This window comes from Haliaeetus albicilla, chromosome 4 (assembly GCF_947461875.1).
Source record: "Haliaeetus albicilla chromosome 4, bHalAlb1.1, whole genome shotgun sequence".
NCBI lineage: Eukaryota > Metazoa > Chordata > Aves > Accipitriformes > Accipitridae > Haliaeetus > Haliaeetus albicilla.
This window is the reverse complement of record NC_091486.1, coordinates 25,077,878-25,102,666: the sequence shown is the minus strand read 5'-3', so window position 1 is coordinate 25,102,666 and position 24,789 is coordinate 25,077,878. Positions and strand designations below refer to the sequence as shown.

General features: G+C 43.9%; 1 protein-coding gene across 6 annotated transcripts in view; it reads left to right on the top strand.

Moving 5' to 3' along the window:
* The window catches only part of WIPF1 (WAS/WASL interacting protein family member 1), a 58,558-nt gene that overhangs the window by 20,401 nt on the left and 13,368 nt on the right, over positions 1-24,789 (top strand). For 2 of the 6 annotated variants that reach the window (XM_069781467.1, XM_069781468.1), the window contains exons 2-4: positions 1,555-1,668; positions 20,864-20,952; positions 22,522-22,651. In XM_069781467.1, the coding sequence (XP_069637568.1) occupies positions 20,902-20,952; positions 22,522-22,651 (181 nt within the window). In that variant the 5' untranslated portion in view covers positions 1,555-1,668; positions 20,864-20,901. Of the gene's footprint in view, positions 1-1,554; positions 1,669-9,039; positions 9,190-11,215; positions 11,430-20,863; positions 20,953-22,521; positions 22,652-24,789 lie in introns of those variants that run through there. The other 4 variants (XM_069781471.1, XM_069781466.1, XM_069781469.1 and 1 more) reach the window with 3 other exon arrangements.

Below are 24,789 nucleotides of genomic sequence, written 5' to 3'. Positions count from 1 at the left end.
GGAGAGGGTGTAGGAGGGCGGGAATTTCTGAACGGGCCCATTCGACCAGCTTGCGTTATGAAAACCAGGGAAAGAATGTTTCTTTCCCTAACAAACTAAAAAGGAAATCTGCAAAAAGAGGAAAGGGAATAAAGAGTACAGACTAAACAAAAGGAAATAAATATGGATTGGAATGAAAGAGAAGGAAACCAAAAAAAGAAAATAGTAAAAAATGGAACCAGATGGGGACAAATTCTGTGCTCAGGAAAAAACCCTCCTCTTTTACTGAACTTCAGAAGGAAGGGAGACTGTGTGTATGTGTTTGCACATATCCATAGCATCTATGGAACAAAAATTAATTTTTCTGTATGATTTTTTTTGATTATTTATTTTGGTTTCTTTCCCTTGGGCAGTCTTTGTATAAAAGTGTCTAAGTTTGAGAGCGCTTCAAAGTTAGATGAAAGCAACTTTTAAGCATCCTTAATTCTGCAAACAAACAGAATAAACCACTTAGAATGCCACTTTAATCGCTGGCCAGTTTGCTCCCCAAAACCTACTCAGCTGCATTGCTCTGTTGACTTTGTGTCCACTGTGCACTTGGATTCATAGCACAGGGTTGTCCTACTCTCTGCAAGGGAAAAAATAGGAGTTAAGATGTGCAACACCAACTAATGCAAACCTGAAGTGCATGGGGCCAGCTTCAGAGAGTTTATAGGAGGATCCCCTTGTGGGTTTCATTTCACCACATAGTATATGCAAAGGTTTCATACCAGGGAGCGATTGGAATCCCGAGACTTTGATCTCTAAATAGAAGTAAATCCTTAAAATGTTGAATGGTTACTGTTCTTATATTTTATTTCAAATTGACTGGATTGTTAAAGACATTTTGTTGTTTTAATATTAAATACATCAAGTGGACAAGGGTATCTTTTGCTGGGACATTATTTGCAGCACATCTCTGTCATGTCTTGCTGGCCATTCCCTTCCCCTTCCACCCCCACCCCCCCACTTGAATGCAAGTTCTGCAAATCATTTCTGTAATTAGCTGTTAAAACCATCTAGAGGTTGAAGGAGGTTGGTTTTACTTTTGTTTAGTTGATTTGTTTCAGCTTTTGCATGCATTTTTCTGTAGCCTAAACTATAGAAACCTCCTTACTACAAAGCTGGTCGGTGAACCATGGCTCTTTTAAGAGGAGCAACTGTAGCAGTGGATAACTCTGTTCAGTCTTACTGCCACATCCATCCACACAGGTTTTTAGGTTTTTCTGCTTTCATTTCACCATTTATATTGGCTTTTACTATGCTATGCTGAAGTTGGGGGAATTATCTTAAATTTGTTTGAGAACAAATTGGGCCCTTTTGCGTCAGGGACTGATATGGAGAGCACAGTCAGTGTGTTTTCCTGTTCTGATTCCTCTTTAGAGGGAGGCAGGCTTCTCTTTACACGCTGCCAGTTTCTCACGCAGAATTTCTACTTACGCAAGGAAATGCATAATAGATACATACCCAGGCTCTGTGGTCCACAACGTTTCGGTTTTGCAATTAATAGTTCTTTTTTTTTTTCCTTCCTTGCAGGAATGTGCAACCTGGGAAATGTTATTGCAATCTAATTAACTTCAGCAAGTGTATTCTGGACTGAACTTGCCAGGCCTCCTTTTCTGTGCAAGCATCTCTCCTGCTGGTGACGAGGTACAGAGCCCATGGGGTTTGCACTGGGAGAGGGATGGGAGTGGGGAAGAGTCACTGTGTGAGCAGCAGCACAGGGAAACGCGTCTCTGGTGTGTGTCATCCCTGGCCTGTAACAGTTAGAAGGCATAGAGCCATCTCTTGTCTCGATTTGCAGTGTGACAATATAGGAGTTATTCTTCTCCGGAGCAGGATTAATGGCAATGCCAGTTTACTGACATGCTCTGATGTGGCACACCTTTCCTAATGTCAGATTTAGGTGCCTTAGGTTACATTTCTGCCAAATCCACAAGCTTTTAACACATGCAGTATTTTGGGTTTTTTTCATTCCAGTAGGACAGGGCTAACACTAGAGGGATTTAAGACTTCACAAGTAAGTCAGGAGACCTAAGATAGGATTTGACCAGGTACTGCGAATTCATAGTTGTCCTGACTCAAAGCAAATGATGTTGCACTTGAAAACTGCATGGTGAAGGCTGCAATGTTCAGAGTTTGGTGCTAATGAACAGAAACAGTATTAAAAGGTCCACTGAGACACATAGTGAATCAGAAAGAAAGAAATAACAGCGAGTTTACTTTTTAATTTTCTTTTCATTGCAGCAGAGGCTCAAGCAGAAAGCATGTGCTTCAGATAGGCTGCAACGTGCTGACCTAGAGCTGGTGCAGTCCAGCAGATCAAATATTATTTCATGTCTCAAATGCACTGTGTTGTAAGCCCTGACTGTGGCTTCTTTGTGAGTAGTGGGCCAGGTATGATGCCGGGGGGGTGCCAGAGGTGCTTGGGATTTTGGTTCTCTGTAGACATAAGCAATTCTGGGCTTCTTCTTGTTAGGGTCTATTGCTGGTTCATGTGGGTTGATGCTTTGGTGTAGTTTCAGCAGTGTGCTTGCTTTGGAAACCACAGTCTGGAGAAATCTGGGTGCCAGACTTGGGACATGTGAGAGGGAAGAGTTAGCCTTAGGAGCAGACAAGTGTCTCGCTTCATTTGTGGCTCTACGATTCATAAGCCTGATGAACTGCTGCCAGGATGAGGACTGGTGCAAACCTAATATTTGGAGAGTTATTCCACATTAGAGGACCAAAAAAGATGGCACTGCTGTGTGATCAGTAGCCAAACACACCTGTTTGAATGCTGCGGGTTAGAAAGGATGGCCTGTTTGAAGGAGGGAGACATGCATATAGGGAAAATATGAGTATTTTTAAATTGGCATTTATATTTTATTTCAAATTAGTAAATTGGATGCTCAAAAGAACATACAATGCAATACTGAGACAAAGATGGTGAATTGTGTCACTCTCACCGATTTCAAATACGATATGGGATTATGGAACATCCTGGGAACAGCAGTAATGACGAGAGGCAGAAGAAATACAGCCCATGAAGGAAGACTGGAGAAAATACAATTGCTTAGCCTAAAGAAGAGAAGATCAAACAGGCATGTAAACAGTTTTCAAATAGCCATGAAGAGGAAAGGAATAAATTATTCTGCACATCAGTTATACATAGAATGAGAAATAGCAAATAAGGTTTAGATTAGGTACTGGGGAAAGCTTCATTAGCTGTAAGGCTAATGAAGTAGATGACTGAGGGATACTGCAGAATTTCCATCACTGGAGATTTTTAGGGAGAGAAGAGATAAATACCTGCCAGGAATGATATAATCGATAGTGATTCAGGGGAAGGGTAGATGCCCTCTTCCAGCCCTGCTGTCTGTTGTTCTGTACTTGAGTCTCCTTGTTGACAGTGACTAAATTTTTCTGGTTATTGATGAAAGCTGAGTAGTTATTTTACAGGCAATAAACACTTCCATATGTATGGTACAGTGTATCCCATACTGCGCTTTTCAGGGAAGGAAGGTGACATGCTGTTTCTGAGTTTCCTGAGGAAATTTTGCTCTTCTAATTTAGGAGTCAATGGATAAAACGAGTGCTTTATACTGTGCACTGTGGGAAAGTATTGGTTGTTATCACTAGCAGCTGGCAACGTAACTACCAGGTCAGCTCCCGGTGTAAGAGGGAGACCTGAAAAGGCAGGCTGTGCTGCTTTCTCAGGCGAAGAGTTGCGGGAAGGCAGAAAACAGCTCATTTTTATCACGGATCTGAAAATGCTGGTACTAATGGCAAACTGCAAATTCCCACTGGCTGTGCAAAACCAGTTTGGTCTGCATTGAACAGTGTTTCCTAATAGCCAGTTCTGATGGATCAGGGCTCGCCTGAAGCAGCGTCTGGCTGCAGAGTTCAGGCTTTGTTCACACTGCAGCCCTGGTGCTGCTGTACCACTTCTATGCAGAAGTGGAGCTTTTTCTCTGCGTGGTGGTGCCTGGACCAGCACCACATACAACCCAGCCCTCTGCGAGCCAGCCTGCTTATAAGAGCCTTGGCGGGTACAAAAGAAAACGGTGATCCTTGCAATAGCACTTGTTGGGGACTGCCCGTCATCAGGACTGCAGTTTAAGAGAGAAAGTAGACTTCTTGAGAGTAATAACGTCTGTCTTATGACCCGATAAAACCAACACAAAGCTTCCTTTCAGCTGTGGGTTTGATCCAGATACAACAGCTTTCTGAGTTAGGAAGTTTTCTTTTTATCTAGAAGCTTGTGGCCTCAGATTTGAAGTGGTTCTTAGCTCTCCGTTTAATTACCAATTCTGGTTTTGAAAGCAGAGATGTTAGGAGCTGTATTTCAGTCTGCCATATGCTAAACTTAGTCTTCAAATTTACTTAAAATAAACCCAATTTGGTTTTGCCCGTGCAAGCTCGCCAAACCGTTCAGCCAGTTTGATCAGGGTTTCAGCCATATTTACAGGATTCAGCAGATGTGATGCTAACTTTAGCTAGGGTTTAACAACTGTGACAACCACTCTTATTACAAAGAAATTAAAGGGGAGATTGGCTGCCACCCTCCAAAACCTGCTGTTTCAGGGCACCTGCACTGAGCACTCCTGCCTGCAGCGACCAATTTGTTTTCTCCTCTGAGCTTTTGGTAGATTGGTATTAGCAAGGACAAATTTGAGCAGTCCTGTGGAGTAAGAGGACTTGCTGATGAAGGCTCTAAAGAGGAAATACAAGTGTTGAATGATGGTGTGTGGATGCTTCTGGTTTTGTGGGTATTTTTTTTTGTGGCAGTGGTATGCCATACATACTTTTTTTTTTTTTTTTTTTAATTAAACAGTACCAAACTACTACTTTTTATGCAAAAAGCTGCATTTGGAATACCAGCAGCAGCTCAGCTAGACCTGCTGTCTTGCATGGAGGCAAATAACCTCCAAAACCAGCTGCTCCCTGGGCTCACAATGAGCTCCTGCACGGCCTGTGGAGCAGGCTGTCTCAGAGCTACCAGCTAACATGAAGGTGCGGTGCTGGCTGGGAACTGCTTCCAAAAACCTGGCAGGAACCCGGAGCCTCTGTCCACCCCGGAGCACCTTGTCTCTCCCCAAGCAATGGCTTGCAGCTACCACTGAGTTCAGGCAAGATGTGGATTTGTCCCTCTTAGCATATTCACCTGCCTAGCACATCCACCCGGGTCTGACCTAGGCAGTCAGCTAGATATGACCTCATGTGTGATGTCACTACAGTCCCCTGAGCCCCCGGTAAACCTGTGCCCTCCAGGGCAGGCACCCACATGACACGTTGCCTTTGACTACACTCGCTGCATGGAAACACTTGGTTGTCCAAGATCATGGAAAATGGTTGGAGATATAAATATTTAAAATAAAATGCAGATAGCTGAATGGAATCGCTTGGGTTTAACTAACAATGACTTGGGCAAATGCTCTCTCTTAATGTGTGTGGACTTGACCAGATTCACAAGTAGAAGGTGGGGGGTGCTGCACGTTTCCTCGGGGTCCAGCCCGGGTTGCTGCAGTAGGCAATGTGGCTGCACTGTTTTCCTTCTCAGGAAGGCAACGCAGGACATGCTGCCTCTGCGCAGGCGAAGATTGGCTAGTTTTTGTGCTAAGCCGCGAAAGACTTGGCCCTGCCTATTTTTTTGGCAGAATCCATTAATAATCATTCTTTCCAGCTTCTCTTCTTCGCTCGCTATGTACTTGCCATGTGCAGCTGTAAAAAGTTGTTTCCAAAGAGAAATAAATTGGAGCAAAGACCTCTGTAATCAGAGACGTGGAGGAAAGCAGAAGGGCGTTTTCACTTTGTTGTCCTTGGTTGCTTTTGGTTTGATTTGTGCCATGCTTTTAAACTAGTCCCCTTTCACAGGACTTTGGGCCCCCTTGCTTGACTGCATCTGTGTCCTCCCAGTCTTAGCTCTAGTAGCTCCGACTCACCCCATGTCCCTCCCGGGAGCAGGGGGTGATCAAGGCAGTCAGGAGTCAGTAAGAGAGACCTGTGCTGGGTCAGCAGCGCCATGTCAATACACTAGCGAAGCTATGAAAACGTAAGCCTCTAGCAATAGGATTTAGATACCTAAGTTGGAAAATTTCTGTTTGGATATCAAAGTTAACGATCGCAGTTATAGTTTTTCAGGACATTTTTATTGAAAAGCTTTTCTAATTAAAGCCATCGGTTTATCAAAACATATTTTTTTCCCTGAGATCAAAGGTGAATTTGACACAAAATTTAGATTTCAGAAATCAGAAAATTCTATAATTATCTTTTAAAAGAAATTTAAAATACCTAAAGCAAATGTAGGCTCTGCTGAAATTTGCGCTTCTAAGAACAAAACTGGTTGTTTGGGTTTTTTTAATTCCTGATTAAGATAGAAATCTCTTCATGTCTCAAACTTTGACAGGACATAAAATTAGTTTCCCACTTCTATTTTTTTTTTTCACCCAAAAAACCCACACATTATTAAATCCTGTAGTATACCAGCATACACAAATTTTGGTGCCTTTCCAGGTGGAACAGGGAATCTAAATTCCTAGACTGAGTTAGTCTTTCATATAACATTAGAATTGCTTTGAGTTTCAAAGAACTGATGCGAAACAGCACTTGTACCTTGCCATCTATTAGATAATTGCCAAAACAAGTAGAGAAGAGTATTTCATAAATGAAATCTTCAGAAGCTATCTTTACTTATAGGACTTTCAACTGTACAATGAAAACCTTAGATGAGGTATGGACAGCTTAACTGTGTGCCCTTACTGTAGGTGTTTAAGTTGGCATCATCTGCTGCAGATGTGTACTGTGTACTCAGATGCATATGTGCAAATTTCATAGTCCCAATATCAATGCTCAGTCTTCAGCTAAAGTGCCAGGTGTAAAATCTGAACCCTCTGTTTCAATGTTCTCTCACCTATATTTTATAAATATCTGTATTTCATAAATATCAAGCCCTGCTGCAAAAATAGATGAAACTCCAAGATTTCTGTAAAAATGGCTTTATAAAGCTATTTTGAGTTGAATTTTTGTTGTAGCTCTACTCCAGTAAATGAAATAGAATGTAATTGCGGCTGGTCAATACTCTGTTCTCCGGTTGGCTTATAATGGTATAAATATGAAGAATATTAGTATGGCCTGGATTTTACTCTTTGCATTTTGGCAGCTTACTTATGAAATAATTGAAACATCTCTGAGCTGTACCTTTCTTTTCCAAGTGACTTTTGACATTTTTTCTTGCCAAAAGGCAGCGTTGGAAACACTTAACAGAAAAATTCATCCTTGTATTACTCAGGATGTTTTCCAGATTGGACCAAATGGAAATTGTCAGTGATAGGAACAGCGCATGAGCATCGCGGGTGACTTGCACACATGTAAACTCAGATGCTGAAAGCTAAGGTCTCTCCTATTACACCTGGAGAGGTATTCAGTGCACCGTGGGTTAGATTTTTACTGCTTCGTAAAGAGCCAAACTAAATCCAAATAGAGGAGGCAGAGTTTCATGTCTGTCCTTCCACCACTTCAGCTGTGAATGGGAGTCTTGAGGTAGCAGCCACCAGGGCATCAGGCTTCTTGCCTGGGGATGTCTCTAAACCCAGCCCACCGGTTCCACCTCCCTCACGTGGCTTCAGTTCAGGAGGATGATCTGGAACTCATCTCCAGGCTGGCAGAGAGAGAGGGTGTCTCCAAGCCCCCTCCTGCCTTTGCTCCTCCACCCATCCCTCCAGTTGGTCCCTGGCTTGGAGGTGACCTTCTGCAGGGCAGTAACCGAACCACTAATCTGCTCTGGAGCTGCTCTTCCTAAGCAGCGAGTCTAGAGCAGGAAATCCTCTGCAGGGTTGCTATACGTATTTCCATAAGGTAGCAGTTCGTTTCATCCAGTAACGGGTCTTGGAGGCGGGGAAGTGCTGGTCAGCTCAGAATAAGGCATGTGGTGGATTCAGTGGTTCAGTATCGCGGGAGGAAAAGACGAGTCTTCGTCTTCCCTGCTGGTAGTCTGCTTTAGCCCTAGAGCTTCAAATGGCAGCCCTCATCATTTATCATACAGATCGCATTACTACTTTTGGACCATATTTTCCTCTGGTAGAAGACTTTGTAGGTCTGGAGTGAGACTAGAGCAGTTGCTATCAGCTAAGGACAGCTGATACATTGTTTCACTTTTATTAAAAAATTAGGCTTTTAAAATTAAGCTTTTCTTGCTGTAGTAATAAAGGTGGTGGTTCAACATGATTAATATGGATATGTTATAATATCTGTGTTTTTTAAAATAGAGAAAAAGATGGTCTGATTTAGTAGATTTTATACATGATACAAAGAACCAAACAATATAGAGATGATGGCAACCTTCAATCCACTTTACTTAATGGTTATCTGGTCTGTTAGTTTTGTACAAGCCATCTAAAGATAGTTTTTTAGTTGTCTTATTGAACAATTTTTAATAGCAGTAATGTATTGCTTCCTCTGTCTATTTCTCTGAAGTAAGTTGCAGAAGTTTCTTCCTGGATTCCAACCAGGCAAATAATCTGGTGGTGCAGGAACATAACATCTTGGACTTGGTTTTTAATATGGATTGGAACAAGACATCATTTGCCAGTACTGCCAGGATACTAGGTGATCCTGTAAATTTGCATGTGAAATAATGTGTTTTCAGTAACAATGTTGCTTTTCTTTATGTTTCTCAGTGAATCCATTTCAAACCAAAATATGTACGGTAGGATATTTAAGATTAAGATGAATCTCTTATCCTTAATTCACCTTGGGGGTTTTTTTGTTTTATTTTGCTTTTTGGTTTTTATTGCTTTGGATGCAGTTTCTACAGTTTCGTAGACCCTTTTGAAAAGATGATCACCTTTTGGCCACGGTATCCGAGCAGTCTGGGGTGAGCTAAGGTTGGCTCCAACATGAAGAAGGGGTGATTGAAGTCCTCGAGTTTGGGGAGGGGAGGAGTTGTTTGCTGAAGCAGACCCTCTGTTTCAGATTACTTTTTGCCTCCTCTTTTCCCTCCCCTTTATTACTTCCATCCTGATTTTAAAATCTCTTCCACAGATTTGTTTTTATATTGCCGAGAACCTTTAAAAATAATTACTGAAACCATAGCAGCCCATCTGAAAGCTTTCTGAGACGCATTATGAACTACACAGCAGGCCAAACCTCAGAGGGCAGAGGCCCTCTTCCAAGCGAGCAAGAACGGATGCTGTGAGTTGCTTTGATTGCTTGTGCAAATGGACACTTTGTCGTCCAACTCCCTGCATGTGCAGATACCCAGCGTACGTTGCCCAGCTTCACATATGTCAGGGGTTTTGGGCTTTGAAATTGGTACTCGTTTTTAATTACTGTAAGCTAGTTATTATATAAATCATGTAAAAAAGAGTTCCATTTGGTAGCTATTCTCAGAGGAGGATCTATGATAAAATACCAATCATAGTAAATACTAAAAACTCTGTAGTATGCAAAGTAATGGTATATTTTGTGTATATTCATTTATACCTCAGTAAGGTGAAAATTTTCCATTGCTTTATTTGCAAACTAGCCTTAATTCCTTTGGGAATGTGAATTATAAAAAAAGTGATTGTTTTGTAACAGCCCAGCAGAGTCAACAAAGAACTTAACTTTCCCTGATCATGTTACTGAAATAAGCATTTAAATGGCAGATCAAATGTTATTATATAGCTTTTTGCATCGGAGGTCAGAGACAGTTTGCGAACACAGAGGATACAAGTCATATGCAGAATGAGTCCTCATTTAGTATCTAGTCAGTTTGTAAGGTCTGATGTGAGTTTCTATTCAGTTTGTGGTCTGTGAGCAGGGCACAGAGGGAAAGTTACAGGGAGTTTTTCAGTAGGTCACGGTACTTTGAGACAGATGACAGTATATCTTGCCAGTTGCTCTCCCCACGTTCATGAAGCAAGATGCCCGCAGTGCTGAATACAAGGGATGGCATCTCTGTGCAGACTGTGGCTGTGATCCTTGCTCCAGCAGCCTTCTGCATCCAAAAGATAGTGTTGTGGGAGCCAACACCAACTTTGATTGCTGTCTGTGACACTCCTCAAATTCATTACTTATGTGCAAATATGATTCAGTGCCTCACGAATGATTTGGTTTAATGACTAACCCCGAGCTACAGCGCAAATCCCTGCACACCAGAGAACGTCAAGGGACTTTGCAGGATGCAGTCTTCTTAATCTTCAAGTCTGATCATCCCAAATAATTCAAACACTTTCAGCAAAGTCATAAGGTACAATGGGTCTCATCCAGCCCCCTCTGAAAACTGGCCTGAGCCTTTCCGCGAACTCTGAGAGTAAAATCAGACTCTCCACCTCCACCCCTTTTAGTGGAGGTTTGGAGTCTCGGCACTTTGCAGCCTCAAATCATCCAAAATTAACTTTTGGAATGGAAAATAAATTTTTTTTCTTTTTAATTAAAATCTCTACCAGACCTCATTGCCTCTTTCTCACAAAACTGATTTATGGGGCTTACCGCACTGAACTGAGGCTTTTATTGACAGTAACCTGGCTCTGAGGTGGTATTCGTTTTTCTGAACTGTCTTTGGCGGAGCAGGCTGCCTTACATTATGAAGATCTGGGGCTGGGTTTTGTTTTGTTTTTCCTACACTCGGGGCAGATCAGTCTTTGATTGTGGCTCTAATGACAGGTATTCATGTTACTCTCTAATTCATGTCGACACCTGGGCTGTAAAAACTAATGCACTCTTGCTTGTGTAGTTGCTCTTTCCCTGCTGACTGCCCAGGCCGCTTAACATTTTGTTTGGGCTTTTGATGTGAAATCTGAACTAATCTCTGTGCACTGTAGTTTTTCAACATTCTTATAGGAATATTGCAATATTTACAAGAGAGAAGGATTGGAAAATGGTGTTTTAAATGAATTCCACATGTCTGGACCTTATATGCCTCAGATTTCCCCTTCAGAGGTAGTTGCTATTTTAATATTATTTTATAGATGCTGGCTTTAGTAGACCAGTCACAGTTCACTGCAGGTTTAGTAAGACTTAGCTGATGGTGATGAAGAAAACACTTTATGTTAAAAAAGCCTATTTGAATGCTGAAGCCAACTGAATTCTAAACCTATGCCTACTCAGAAGTAGAATAATCTGACAGTGTGTCAGCGCCTTGATCCTTTTCTGTATGCCTTCATTATAGTAAAATGCTTTCGACTACAGCTTCATGTCATCCTGTTGGTCAGAAGAGAAAGGTGAATGAACACAGCTTCAGCAACGGCATTACGCAGGTCACAACATTATTAATTTAGTGCCCTGGGCATGGAAAGGATGTGGCGTGGGATGTCCTAGAGCTCCCATGATGTAACCTGTGGCTCCAAACAGGCTCTTTTCATCCCACCCCCAGGATTTGCAGAGAGAAGTCCCTCTCCTTATAACAGCTGCTGTGAAGGGGACCCATGGCACGCCAATGGGCAACTGAGGTGAGCAGAAGACCACCAGCAAAATCCCAGGGCTCGCTCACCAAATTTGGTTCCTGTGACTTCTTTCCATGCTGGCTGAAAGTTGCAACAGCTCAAGTGTCCAAAAAAAACCATTCAGACTAATTCCTGATACTTTTTGGCCTGTTGTGCTAGAAAACAGTGGAGAGAGGGGAAAAAAAAAATATTTTCCAAAATTCTGTCAATTTGATTCAAATGGCAGAATTGCTTTCATGCTATAGAAAGGAAACAAGTGGTCAGACCCATAGCAGCCTCAAAAAAAACATCAATGGAGCAATAGGTGGAAAGGCAAAAGGCAGGGACACTAACGTGAACTGAAGTTATTTTCCCATGGTAACAAGCTGGGGGTCCAAGGCCCAGCCCGTGCCTTTCCGCCCCTGGGTCACCAGGTGTGGGGTGTGGGAGACATCCCTTCCTGCCCTCCGCCTGCCTCTCTGCGCAGGCTGCCTGCCACCCTCAAGCCACAAATGACCCTGTCTGGTCGGAGAGCTGAGCGGTGCCGCGTTGTGAGGATAAGCTGGTGGAAAGGGTCCTGCTCTTCAGGACTTTTTCCAACTTATTGCAATGCTTTTTTTCTGATTCAGGACACAGTGAGCTAGAGGCAATACTCAGAAATCCTTAATTTCTGAACTAGCCCGGTCACCCTACTAACAGCTCCTAGAGCTTAAGATGGCTGAAGTTTTGGGGAGAATGCTGTGCAGCAAAGCGCATGCTGCTGAACAAGCCACATGACACTGAGTGATCACCTCAGCAGTAATGAGACACTGGAAAAAGCAGCCCCATCGGAGAGAAGATCTTGGTCTATGTATTAGGAACAGTAGTTTGTGAACACAAAACATTCACAAGGAGGAACAGGCGAGGGAATAAAATGAAGACAGCCATCAGGTCCTTGTTGCCCCACGTATGTTGTCCCTATGTGGAGAGGTTGTCCCTACAGCCTCTGCAGAGCACCATTACAAGGGTCCCTTTCTTTAGGGCTGCACGCTGAGGTCGCCTCCGACCCGGGTGAATCCCTCGTTGGCCGCGTTGGGCAGCGTGCCTAGGATAACACAGCCTTGTGCGTTGTTTCAAACACGCGGGTTGACTAAAGGCTGTCTTGGATGGTACGTGATTGAATATTGCAGGCAGCTGTGCTCTGGACGGTGGAAGTAAGAGCTCAGGCACAAACAGCTCGGTCCTTAACCATCACTTCTGCCTGGGAGAGAGGGTGAAGCTGTTTGCTGTAGGGCTTTTCTTTGTGGAGGGGCTGGGGGAAGGGCTTTTCATTTTTTGGCAGGGAGGCAGGAGTAGGGAGGGAGCCGTAGGAGGTTGCGATGTCTCAAGTTGTGTCCTCCTGTCCCGAGGGCTGGGATACAGCCCAGTAACTCTAGATTTCTCTGCTGCATTTGGCCCGGACCTCCTACTGAGGAATGACACATAGGTACTTGTTTTAAAACACCGAGGAGGCTCCCTCCCGTGGTGCCTGGTGCAGGGGCTTTGCTCCAGGCGTCATTTGCATGGCTGAGGTCCCGCTCCTCAGGGCAGGGTCGCTCTGGCGGGTGGCCTGAGCCAGTTCTCAGAGTCTGAGCGAACAGGACTATTTCTGTACATCTCTGGAAGCACTGGCTGAAAGAAATTATAGGAGCATGGGTTGGATGGAAGTAATTTCTGTTTTCAGTGAGTCAGAGAGATACTTTCTGCTATAGCGTATTTGCTCTCACATTATCAGCTTTTCTCAAGTCAACATCCAAACACTTAAACTGACCAAAAGCTTTGCTGCTTCTTTCAAATAGTGACTATATTGGTGACTGGGGGCAGTCCTCCAAAGCTACCTATTGCCTATGATCCTCTGCATGTCTTGAAAAATATGTTACTGAAAAGAAAAAAGCTTTTTAAAATACTTGGATTAAAACAACATTCTGACACCACAGCGGCCTATTTCTTAGCTGTAATTTTCCATGGATGCAGTGCAGCTGGATTTTCGCCATATAACTCCTGCTTGCCTTTGACAGATGAGGGTTGCTGGATGCAACTTGTCATGGACCCCACAGTTGTGTGCTGGCTCAGTGGTCTGATAGTTCACTTGCCACTGACACTCCCCAGTAACCTGCTTTGTTACAGTTTTCCTGTGATGGTAAGAGGTAGATCGAAAGTGTTTAGGGGGTTTTAAGGCTCTGGGGAATTGCCCAGTGTGAGCTGCAGCCAGTGCTGCCTGCAAGGTCACTGCACTTGGCTGGGTGCTCGGGGGTGAGGGAGGTGAGCATGAGGGGTGGAGGAAGATGGAGATGCCACAGGGTTGGCAGGGCGCGGGTGCCTGGGATAACACGTACAGAGACGTGAAAGCACCTCATGACATCCTCTCATTTTTTTTTCTAACTAGTCTTGTGCTTTGTTTGCTGTTGTGGTTATTTATCTTACTTTTCTTCACTACCCCCCTAGCACCTGCACCTCTCACGTAGCTCAGTTGCACTGTTGTAAGTGGTGAAAGATTAGAACTCTGCGATTTATTGAAAAGGGTATGTCTAAAACAAAACAAAACAAAAAATATATCATCTCTCTGCAGCCTAAGTAGGGCTGAAAAAATGCTCACTGTGATACTGGCCTGACATGTGTTTCTTCCCCAGGAATGCCCAGTGCACTCCTGCCAGAGACCTCCAGGCTCTTGCTTTCCTCTTCTCTCCTTTTTGGCCCCTGACCGTAGCAGAATGGTGTTGCATCCCCCAAGTCGGTCACTGCCGAGTTTGTAAAGACGCAGTTCCCCGTGGCAGATCTTCCTGTTCTTGCCAGCTTATGTGTGTCATTCAGGTTGGGCTAAGTCCTATTTTGGGGCCACACAGACCTCATCCACTTTACGCATGTGCCCATGAATGAAGCCTACCGTCCATCACCCCCGCGAGGGCCATTTGTGGGAAGAGAAAGGAAGGTCTGACTTGGGGTCCGGGCAAGAGCTCTCTGCCATCGCTGGTACCGGCCGCTTTCTCTGCACTGGCATTTTGCGTAGGGGATGGCATTTTTCAGTCTGGGTGGAAAGTCATACCACTCATTTCAGGTACTGTGGAGAGTTTCTCTGAAATGCGAAAAGTCCCAAATAAAGCTGGCTTCCTCTCTCTGGCAGCAGCAGCTCCCCAGAATTTCCCTGGGTGTCATGCATCCAAGTAACTTCTCCTCTGTTGGTCTGTCTTTTGGCTGTCCAGATCTCTGCAAGTGGTTCTAAGGGTGAAACGTTAGCGCCTCCTTTCACTACCATGGCTTCCTCCAGACAGGACAGGACAATTTGCATTCTCACACCCTTGTAATGTCCTTTCTCAGGCCACAAAGTCTTGTAATCCCTGCACCAAAAGAAGTGTCGTTTCAGTCAGAAACCATCCTTAAAAGACCAGTCACTGATGTTAAAGGACCCAAAAATACTGAGAGTAACATTTTAGGTGTCACTTTCTTCCTCCAGAGCTACACACACCCCCACCCACCCACCCACCCACCTCCCCCTGTCTCAATTAAAACTTGTATCAGGTTACTTTTGCAGCTGTCAGGCTTTTCACTGCTCTGTGTGTGAGTGACTGAGGCCAGAAAGTCTCCTAAATATTCTTTCTTCACCCTGTAGGGGAATTCCTCTGCAGTATATTCAGGTAGCTTCATGCTGTACTGGGTTTGGTTTGGTGCCCTTGTTGAATTCTTTAGGGCCTTAAAACCATCTATCTGTATATTTATTTATAGGTCTCTACATATTTAGAAACTTTTATAAAAAGAGAAGAAGAAAAATATCTGATTTTTTTAGATGGGATTTACTGGCATGGTGTTGCACAGGAGGAGTGTCTTCAGCATCCTCTAAAGCTCTCGCTCACACCTTGCTGCACTCCTGCACCAGCTCTCTGAAAGCAGAGAGCCCCTATGGCCTTTGGAGGATACGGTGGTGGAACATGGGACATGTAGACTTACTGATGACTGAGGTCCACTGAGGAAAGTGGGAGCAGGGGGACTTGAACAAATTTCATGACATCTTGGTAACACTTTTTATCAAAACAGTTTAATAGTTCTGGACTCTGTTAATAACAAAAACAGAAATGAAAAAATATTGTGGTCTGTATGAAGCTGATTTTAAATGATTTTCCAACTACTTTGTAATGTGTTTACAGTTAGTTGTCCTTTTTGTTTTGAGAGCTACCTTACCGAAGTACTTGGTAACCTAGCCCAATTTCCTCAAATTCAGATTTAAAAAAATTTTCCCTACTTTCATTAGCAGGAAGTAATGCATTTTGAAAGAACCAAATCAATACTGATTTGGAAGTTAGGTCCTTTTGCATAGAGGGCCAATCAGCATTTTAATGGGCAACTTTGGGTTTTTTTCCCCGGAAGTTCTATCAGTTCTATTTTATTTCTACAGTTGTTTGTTCCTTCCTCTTTTTTTGCTTGGAAATTAATCATGCAGGAAATGATTAACCGCAGCGAGCCGTCTGCCTCTGACTCAATGTGTTTAAGAGGGGCACCTCGAAGCAGCTCAAAATGGCTGACTAGATGCAAACAGCGCACTTGCAGTCCAGTTGTTCGCACTGTCCACCCCGCGTTAAACGTCACATTTCTTTTTAGCATTTGTAATGCTCCTGAAGTGATTTCTGAAGTACCAAATTAGATCTGAAATGCCCAGAATTTGTGTTTGACGGAATTCAGTTTAGTGCCACTTTTGCTTATTGCTCTTCATTGATTACTTCACCTTGCAAGGGGCTCTTTGCAGAATGCAACGTATACTTTCTCTCTCCTCTGTTTTGGTTTTTAAATGAAATTCATTTTTGCCGTGATGCGTCGCGTATCGTAGCGTTTTAATACCTTTTCTGATAGCGACTGCCGGGTGTGCCTTGTGGCTTGCAAAAGTCAGAGCTTCCTTGCGCAGCTCGGATCGTATGATTTACCTGGGATGAGGCGGGCAGCTCTGGGGCATCTCGTTGGCTAGCGGCTGGCGTGACTTTCTTAAAAGACGGCAGATGCCGGCTGCGCGCACACCCCTCTCGAGAAGGTTGCCCGTGGTCTGCAGGCAGGCTGCCCTGGCACCGGGGTTGTGGCGGAGGCGGTGCAGAGCAGGCGTGAGGGCTGCGGTGGGCTGCCTGCTCACAGCGATGGCAGCCCGATCGGATCAGGGCTGGACCTCCGGAGGAAACGGCAGCGTGCGTGGTGCTGCTGGCGCCTGCCTCGCAGTGGGAGAGCAGCTGCCGACGCTGCTGCCAGCTGTGGAAATCCTTCTCTCTTGCTGACAATACAGACCTTTGTGTTTGGTTGGGGCTCCAGGGCCGACGCTGCGGTGTACGTGTGTGGGTTAGTTAGCATAATCCTTTCTGTTGCACCACCAATACTCGTCTAGATATAACATTTCCATATAGCTTCTCAAAAGCTGTTATAATTTACACTACTGCCTAGAAAATATGCAAGGGCATGTGTCCTGGCTTTCAAAGTACCGATATGCCTTCAGCCTTGGTCCTTTCAAATTGGTTCCTTTTCAACACCCTGCAGCACCGAGTGTTATCAGCAACTTGGTTGTTAACAGATTTGGTAGGTAAAATTTATTACTGGGTGGATCAGTCACTATTTTAGGTATTTTATAGTGTCGGCTGTTAGCAATTGAACATAATGTCCATTTCTTCAATCTGGCTCTTTCCCACTGACCAAAAGCAAATAATGAACTGAGTCGATTGCTGAAGTGTAGGACAGTAACCAAAGCTTTCCTCTAATTGCAGAGTTACACTTAACATCTTAGAACATCTCTATGCTCTGTGCAAAACAGTGATCCTGTGAATTAGTGATGAACAAAGCAGCTGCAGAATTCAAGTTCAGCATTGTGCTGACTCAGCTGCTTTGGTTCTGCAGCCCCAGAGGTGCTGCTCATCCCAAGGGTCAGCCCCAGCACTGCCCTGTGCTGTGTGGGCAAGCCCCCAGGTCGCTGAATCTCTTCAAGTACATTATTATTCTTCCTACAGGCTTATGGTGATCAAATTTTAAAATCCAGAGAGCACCTTTTTTTTTTTTGCTTACAAAAAGTCAAAGAAATAGATTGTACAAAATCTAACAACTGAGCAGCAAGAGGGAGTTAGAGCTTCAAAGACAGAGGTGCTGTTTCTTGCTGCAAAGTTTCAGCTTGAGTTTCTGAAATTCTCTTTCTCAGCAGCAGAAGCAGAGTCAGAGTGTGACAAAAGAAAGAGTGAAGTAGTATCATAACTTACGTTTTAAGCTAAAATTTTACAAACTAGGGTGTTTTACTGGCTCTGTAAGTGTATGCATTATACTTCTGTGTGCGGGCACACAGGTCTCTGAGTCATGCCATATGATCTTTTTTCTGATGGCTCCTAAAGGAAGTTGTGCTCCAGAACATCATGAGTAAACAACTCTGTGGGATGCTTGCATTAAACTTCAAGCCAGTTCTGCCTGAGTTTGGCCTATTACAGAAGCTTGTCCTGTGCTTCCAAAATGCCATTTTCCAGACCCCCCTGCTAACTGCCCTGGGGGTTACAGGGCTTGTTCAGCAGTAGCTAAATGCTAAGTTCACAGTGTGCAGCTGTGTACTTAATCTCCACTCCGGTCCTGTTGAGAAAGCCCTTCAGTACCAGAAGAGGTACTAGCTAGTGTGCCACTGGTGACTACAGGTAAATCAGAGGATGTCATCCCTCTGGAATATGGGATAGCGAAAGAGGGGGCACCCAGAGCCTTTCTCCCCCTTACCTCCTTGCAAATAATGTGTGCAGGGAGGATTTTGGAGGGGCTGGATGTGTTCATGCATGGTGGCTTCCCCTTAGAGAACTCAGGCTTCGAGTGATACCTTGCTTCCCCTCTGTCCCCACCAATTCCTTAAGAAGCTGATCTAAACCAGCCCAGTTAAAAGGAAAAAAAAGTAGACCAGACCACCACAAGCATGCAGAAAGCAATCACTTAACTGACAGGGAGGTAGACGAGTTATGGCATTTGTAAAAATACTGCTTTTTAGAGAAAGCGCTTCACAGACCAGCTGGCTCACTTGCTGCATTCAGGTCTGAGCTGCCTTAAGGAATTCATTTAAAAGTCTGATATCAACCCAAATTTTATTCTGCCTGCTCCAGAAACTTTCCCATGGCACATGGAATGTCGAGGAGACTCACGGTGCATTATCCAGACTGCTTTGGCCTCTTATCAAAGCAGTGCAGAGAGCAGAATTTCTCTTTCTCTTTTTAATCAGTTGAAGGAGTTAAAAGCTTGGTGAAATAGCCTAATGGCACAGTTATGCTAGAGACAACTGCAGCTGTGAAAAGACTGTGTTAAGAAACCGGATGGTTGTGGTCTGCTGTAAGAAATAATTTTCCTGTTGACTATTTTTTTAAACAGGAAGCTGAAGAACAAAGCAGCATTAGTCTTGGTGCTTTTAATAGGCTTCAGATTTCAAATATTGCATTTAGGATAAACAGATCGGGAAATGATAGGGCTTTGTGCAGAGTTTTATGTAACGACTGAGAGCTAGAAATACAGAAGACAGGAATATAACTGAATTCAAGCAGATCCTCTGAATGTGAAGCTGGTGCTTCTCGGGAGACGCCTTCAGATGCGCAGTAACGCACCAGAGGACGGATGAGAGCACACTGGTCCATTTGCAGGACTGTGCGAACGCATGTGTTTGCGCAGCACTGCACAGGCTTGGCTTCGCACAGTTTCCTTTTTGTCAGTCAGTCTGTCCATCTGCCAGCTTCCCCTCTGCTCTGCTTGCTCTTTCACAGTAACCGGAAAGAGAAACAGTTTCTGCAGTACAGGAGAAGAAAACCTGCAAACACTAGAGACAGTGGTAGTGCCTCACGCCACTTTGAACTCCACGTTTTTTTCTAGATAGTCAGACAGAGCGAGGGGCGATGTGTCCAACTCCTTTCCAAGACCCTTGGTCCCTAAAGACTTTAGACAAAATCCATCAAAGTCTTATTTCAGAAAAGCTTTCTTCTGAGAAAGGTAGCTCAGCAGGTTTGTTGGTTGGTTTGGTTTTTTGGGGGGAGGGGTTTATAGCTGTATTCTAATTCTTCTGAAGCATGAGCATCTGATGAGATAAATCTGTACCTCTAAGCATTTTTTTCCTCACACACATATCATGGATCATCTCAGAGCCATTACAGGCTTTGTAGGTGGTGACTCACCTCAAACCCTCACTGCAAATGTCACTTTGTTCCATTCAGAACATTTTCCTAATGCTTATTTAAACTGTAAAGGGTAGTGTGCCTAGCATGAAGTTGATTTGGCAGACACTGTGCTATTACGCTTCTCCTTGGTTTTATCAAAAACAATTAAGTGACTTCAGAAAGTAAGAGCTGTGTATTCTTGTAAATAACTGCCCTGGGGAACTTGGCCATCAGCCTAGGGTTGTCTGGAGAATAACCCTTATTCCTATTCCCATTGTGTTTGCCTGTCTTGTGCAACCATTATATAAATGGTGGCAAATCACTATCACTGTTACTAAAGCTGGCTCAGGTGAACGGGCAAGAGCAAAGCACATCCTGAAATGCCACAGCCCCGTTAGAAAACCCCTGGAGCCTCCGATAGGCACAGTTCTAGCAAGCAGTGTGCCAAAATGCCACAAAAAGCCCTTGTGACTTGAAAAAAATTCCTCGATGCTTGTCCTTTCTTTTTTATCGTTTAATATTTTTGTTGTAATGAAGTTCTGCATCTCAGGTGTGACCCTCCTAGGATTGCCCTAGGTTGGAAGTTCTGCTTGGGGTGGGGAAAAACAGGAGCCTGGTCTCCAGCAGGGAAGCCCGAGCTTTGGCAGCCAGGCTTTTCCCTCTGCAGCAGCCTGTGGCTGAGAGGCTGGGCTGCCTGCTTGCTCTTCCTCCTCTGGGAAAGTGCACAGAGCAAGGCTGTGTGAGCTGCTCCTGAGGAGGAGGAAGGTGCATTCAGAGGTGATGATGGCGCTTGGAGTCTTCGGAGCGAGCAGGGAGAAAGGAAGAAGCATGAGTCTTTCCTAGAGTTCTGCCGTTCTACCCTACCCATAACTGTGTGTGTGTGTGCGCGTGTGTGTCTATCTTCAAGCAATTTAAGGGCTTTAAAAGGTCAGCATCTCTTTCTGAGTATGATCTTAAAGAGATGATGCCTTCTTGAAGTGAGGGTTGATGGTGTAGCTATGGGATTATCCTCAAGTACTTCCACAGGAACAAGATTGCATTTTTGTGCATTGCCATAGCAATGCATGGGTTGCGTATGTGTGCAAAACTGGATATGTATCTCTGTGAGTTTGTATGGCAATGGGGATCGTGTAGGGAGCCCCTGTTTAAGGATGCAGCTGGTTTCCATACAATGAAACATGAAGTGCTTTTTACAGACTATTTAGACTTAGAAAACGTAGCAGATAAACCTGTTAGCTGCAAGGATGTTTTTTAGCGGAGTAGAAATTTATTTATTAAGATGTATTAATCTCTGGGCCTTGTGTGTTTCTGTGTTTTGCTATACAGGTTTCTTAGCAAGACCAGACGGAGCTCAGCCTTCCATCATGCCCGTGCCTCCCCCTCCAGCTCCCCCTCCCCCCCCAACTCTGGCCTTGGTAAGTTTTACAGGAGGTAAATGTACCATATACACTGTCCTCTGTTGCTGCTTGTCATATTGAGCGGGACGTCCAGAGGCTCTGAGGTGTGGACAAGGGTATGCATGATATTTGGGGAAAGCTCTCTGACATTTTGTTTATGGTTGATAATTGATCCTACAAGAGGGACTATCACTTCCACTCCCTTCCAGTGCCCATATGGATGTCACTAGCCACATTGACTCTCCCTCCTCCTCTTCCTCCCACACTGGTGGTTTGATCTGGTGTAAGGATCCTGGGTGGCGAGGCACAGCTCCTCAACAGCTTGTCTAAGTCAGGAGAATTGAAGTCGTGCTCTCCCCTTGCCTTTCTCCAGCCATGTACTCCCACCTTCTCCCTTGTTCTACTCTAGTACTTACATGACCCGAGCTGGAAAAAATCAATCCTATTGTTTAGATTTGGTAAGGATAGTTCATAGCCAGCATAGCTGCCTTGGCCAGCCTGTGGTATAAGCACAGGATCCACTGCTGGCACAGCATGGTGGGTGAGACTACATTGGACCTAAGTCAGCCTAAGACGAAATAGAGTTTGTGCTGTGTCTGCCCTCCAACAGTCAGTCACCTCACTGAAAGATCCTCACCTCACCTCACAAGAAAGAAAAAGGCTTCTTGAAATGCCATTGTAAAGTACTCAGATATTTTCATAGCAAAACCCTAGCTGGTTGCACAGATAGGTCGGGCTGTGCCGCTGAAGAGTCTTTCCCTCATTTTCCACCACAAGCAAGATACAGACTCTGTGCTTGGTCCCTCCATGGCACCTCTCACCACCTTTCAGGAAATTTCCATAACACCGATCTGCTAAGTTAGAAAGCTTTTCAGGAACAACCATTTCCTAGAAGAAATAACCATATATATGTGTGTGTGTGTGCGCGCGTGCGCACGTGCACATATATGTGTATGTTTGGGAGGTTTTTTTTGTTCTTCCTTGAAAACTGTGTCACCAAAACAAACTGAAAAAGAGGACCATTGAGAAAAACCTTATGCATCTAAAGGTTTTATTGGGTCTATTTGAAGAGGTCTATATTGTTGAAGTGGTGATTGCCATTTTAAAGTATTTCTATCAAAACTAAAATAGTAGATAAAGATCCATCTTTCTTCTGATTTATCCAGAATTTGTATATTAGGAACTTTCACTACAACTTTCAAGAATGTCCACCTTTTTGTGTAATCAAATTATGTGTGTAGTCTGTTCTTGTTCAGTCTCCAAAATGGCAATTTGCTACAGATGTACCTTGGCTTTAAAAGATCAGAGACTCTAAATCTTGAGTTTAAAAAAAATGTGAATTCGGATAAAACTGTTCTGTTTCCAGTGAGTAGTGTGGGTTAGAATAGCAGCAGTGTTTGGGGCCTCAAGTCAGTAGCAAGGCCGGCTACCTATAACATCATTCACAAAACCAGATGTGGTGTGCTACCCACTCCAGTGCTGTTAGAACAGAAATTGAGGTCTCAAGTAACTACCATATTTGAGCAGAGCTTTGTAGCTAGAAGTTGAGGTTTATTTTTCCTTCTCATTTTTAATTTTATTTTGCAGGCAAATACTGAAAAGCCATCCCTAAGCAGGTCAGAACAAGCAGGGCGAAATGCTCTATTATCTGATATTACCAAAGGAAAAAAGCTAAAGAAGACTGTTACTAATGACAGAAGTGCTCCGATTCTAGACAGTAAGTATGATTCTGCATGTTGGAGTTTCTGTACGTGTGAATGGTTCTACATACCTGAATGCAGAAAATTATTTTGTATATCATCAGATGAACTGCCATGAGACAAGTAAGTAAAATAAAATGCCAGCAGCTGGCATGCATAAAAATAAATTCTGTTCATCATGGATTAAGTCAGCTGAGAAATCAAGTATTACTTATGACATGTGAGTGTTAATTTGTTTGCTGACTTTCATAAAGCAGTTTATTTTCTCGTTTGCTTAAATCAGAAAACTATGCAAACCCAACTAGGAGCTCTGCTGAGGAGCTGCAGCAGATCGGGCAAACAAGACCCTGTCAGGACTGAGGACAGCACAGAGAATAAAGTGGAATTTCAGACTCTGCTTTCGCATAAACAGTATAAAAATAAAGGCACCCCTGGCATGACACCATTGGCTTGTTAATGGCCCCAGTACCACTTAAAGCAAAACCAGAACCAGGAGCCACAGCCCCACTTGTGTGTCACGGCTGCACGCAGTTTTGCCACTTCTGGAGTGACTCAGGGGTGTGAGCTTTTTGGCTGAGCCTTGTTGCTCAGCCTGCCTGGCGGTGCTCTGGCACAAGGCACCTGCTTCACTTACTTGAATGGAGACAAGGTCTCCATCCAGCTGTGCACTGTACATCTCAGCAAGTGTTGAGAGGAGGCTGGAAAAGCCCATGTAGCAAAAGCACTGGGAAGACAGAATAGAAACAGGAGAAGAGCGACGAGCAAGGGCCTGCTGCGTCAGAGGAACAGCCTTTTGTGGCCTAGGGAGAGAAGACACTTCTACAGACTGATTAGCAAATGTGACACAACTCAGTCGAGGTCTGGCCATGCAATTAAAGGCTGGACTGTGATAGGAAGATGATGAGGAAAGAAGGAAATGCCCAAAGGAGTGTGACCAGTAAAGAATAATTAAAAAAACAAGATACAGTCCTGCAGTCAGCCAGATACTTTAAACACTTGAGTATTATCTCTGAAAGCAAAGTTACATGTTCTAGCTATTGTAATAAGCTGGAGAAAAGCATTAAGGGGATTAAAGGAGGGGTAAAAGTAAGATTAAAATGATGCGGCCTATTGTTTACATGAATTAACAAATCGTGATGAAAGACTAAACCATAGTAGCAGCATTTCTCCAGAGGATGACACCCTATGTGAGTCAGAACTGAACTGAGCTAACATGCTTAAGAAAAGAGAAGGATGATGTGAAACATTCCCCCATGAACACATTCTTCCTCCTTTTTTCTGGGTGGAATTATTAGAAGTAGAATCTGATGCATCCACAGGTTTCGATTACTTTGAAGTCAGTAAAATTTTTACCCACCCGAAGTTGTAGAAGTGAGGATGCCAAGAAATTAAGTAATTGATCCTCAGCCATGTAGCCCATCATCTGAGAGCTGATGTCCACAGATATGCCAACCTGTGGGCCTGCTCGTTTTGCAGTGATGCTATGAACAGGGCTCTTCCCTGTATTTGTAGCTGTGAAAACACTTTCATTTTACTTCCAGCATCTCAGTGTTGTCACAGCAGAAATATTTACGTTAGAGAGAAATGGGAGAGGAACGGAGGGCTGATAAAATTATTCCTGTCTATTGGAAAAATTAGCAGCTAATGATCCTGTCACTGCATTCCTGGACCTACAGGAAAGTAATCAGAAATGAAATCTTTTTCCACACTAGGCTTTAAATAAGTAGATATGTTGCAACATCATCAATAGTGACAGAGTTCTGTGCCTTCCCAGAAGTGATCACCAGAGACACCTCCAGGAGGAAGGAGACCTCTGTCTTCGTCCTTCCTTCCTCATTTCCTGAGATTGCCCTCTCGGTTTGCTTATGGAGAAGTGGAGGGGAAGGATGAGAGAGCAAAGGTATGAAGAAATGGGAAGCAGCTACAAAGACGCTAACAAAGACATGATATTTTCAGAGGTCCCATCCATGCTCAGTTCCAAATTCTCCATAGTGACTGTTTCTCAGCTTTCTAGTCCAGAGCAGGCTAAAGAAAAGTGATGGCTTAATAAAATACAGTGGCTATGTTTATTGCACCACCTCTTCCATGGTGCAATAGTGGTGGTGATGGTAGCTGTAATGATCCAACCTGAACAAGGACTTGTGTATTTTGAAAG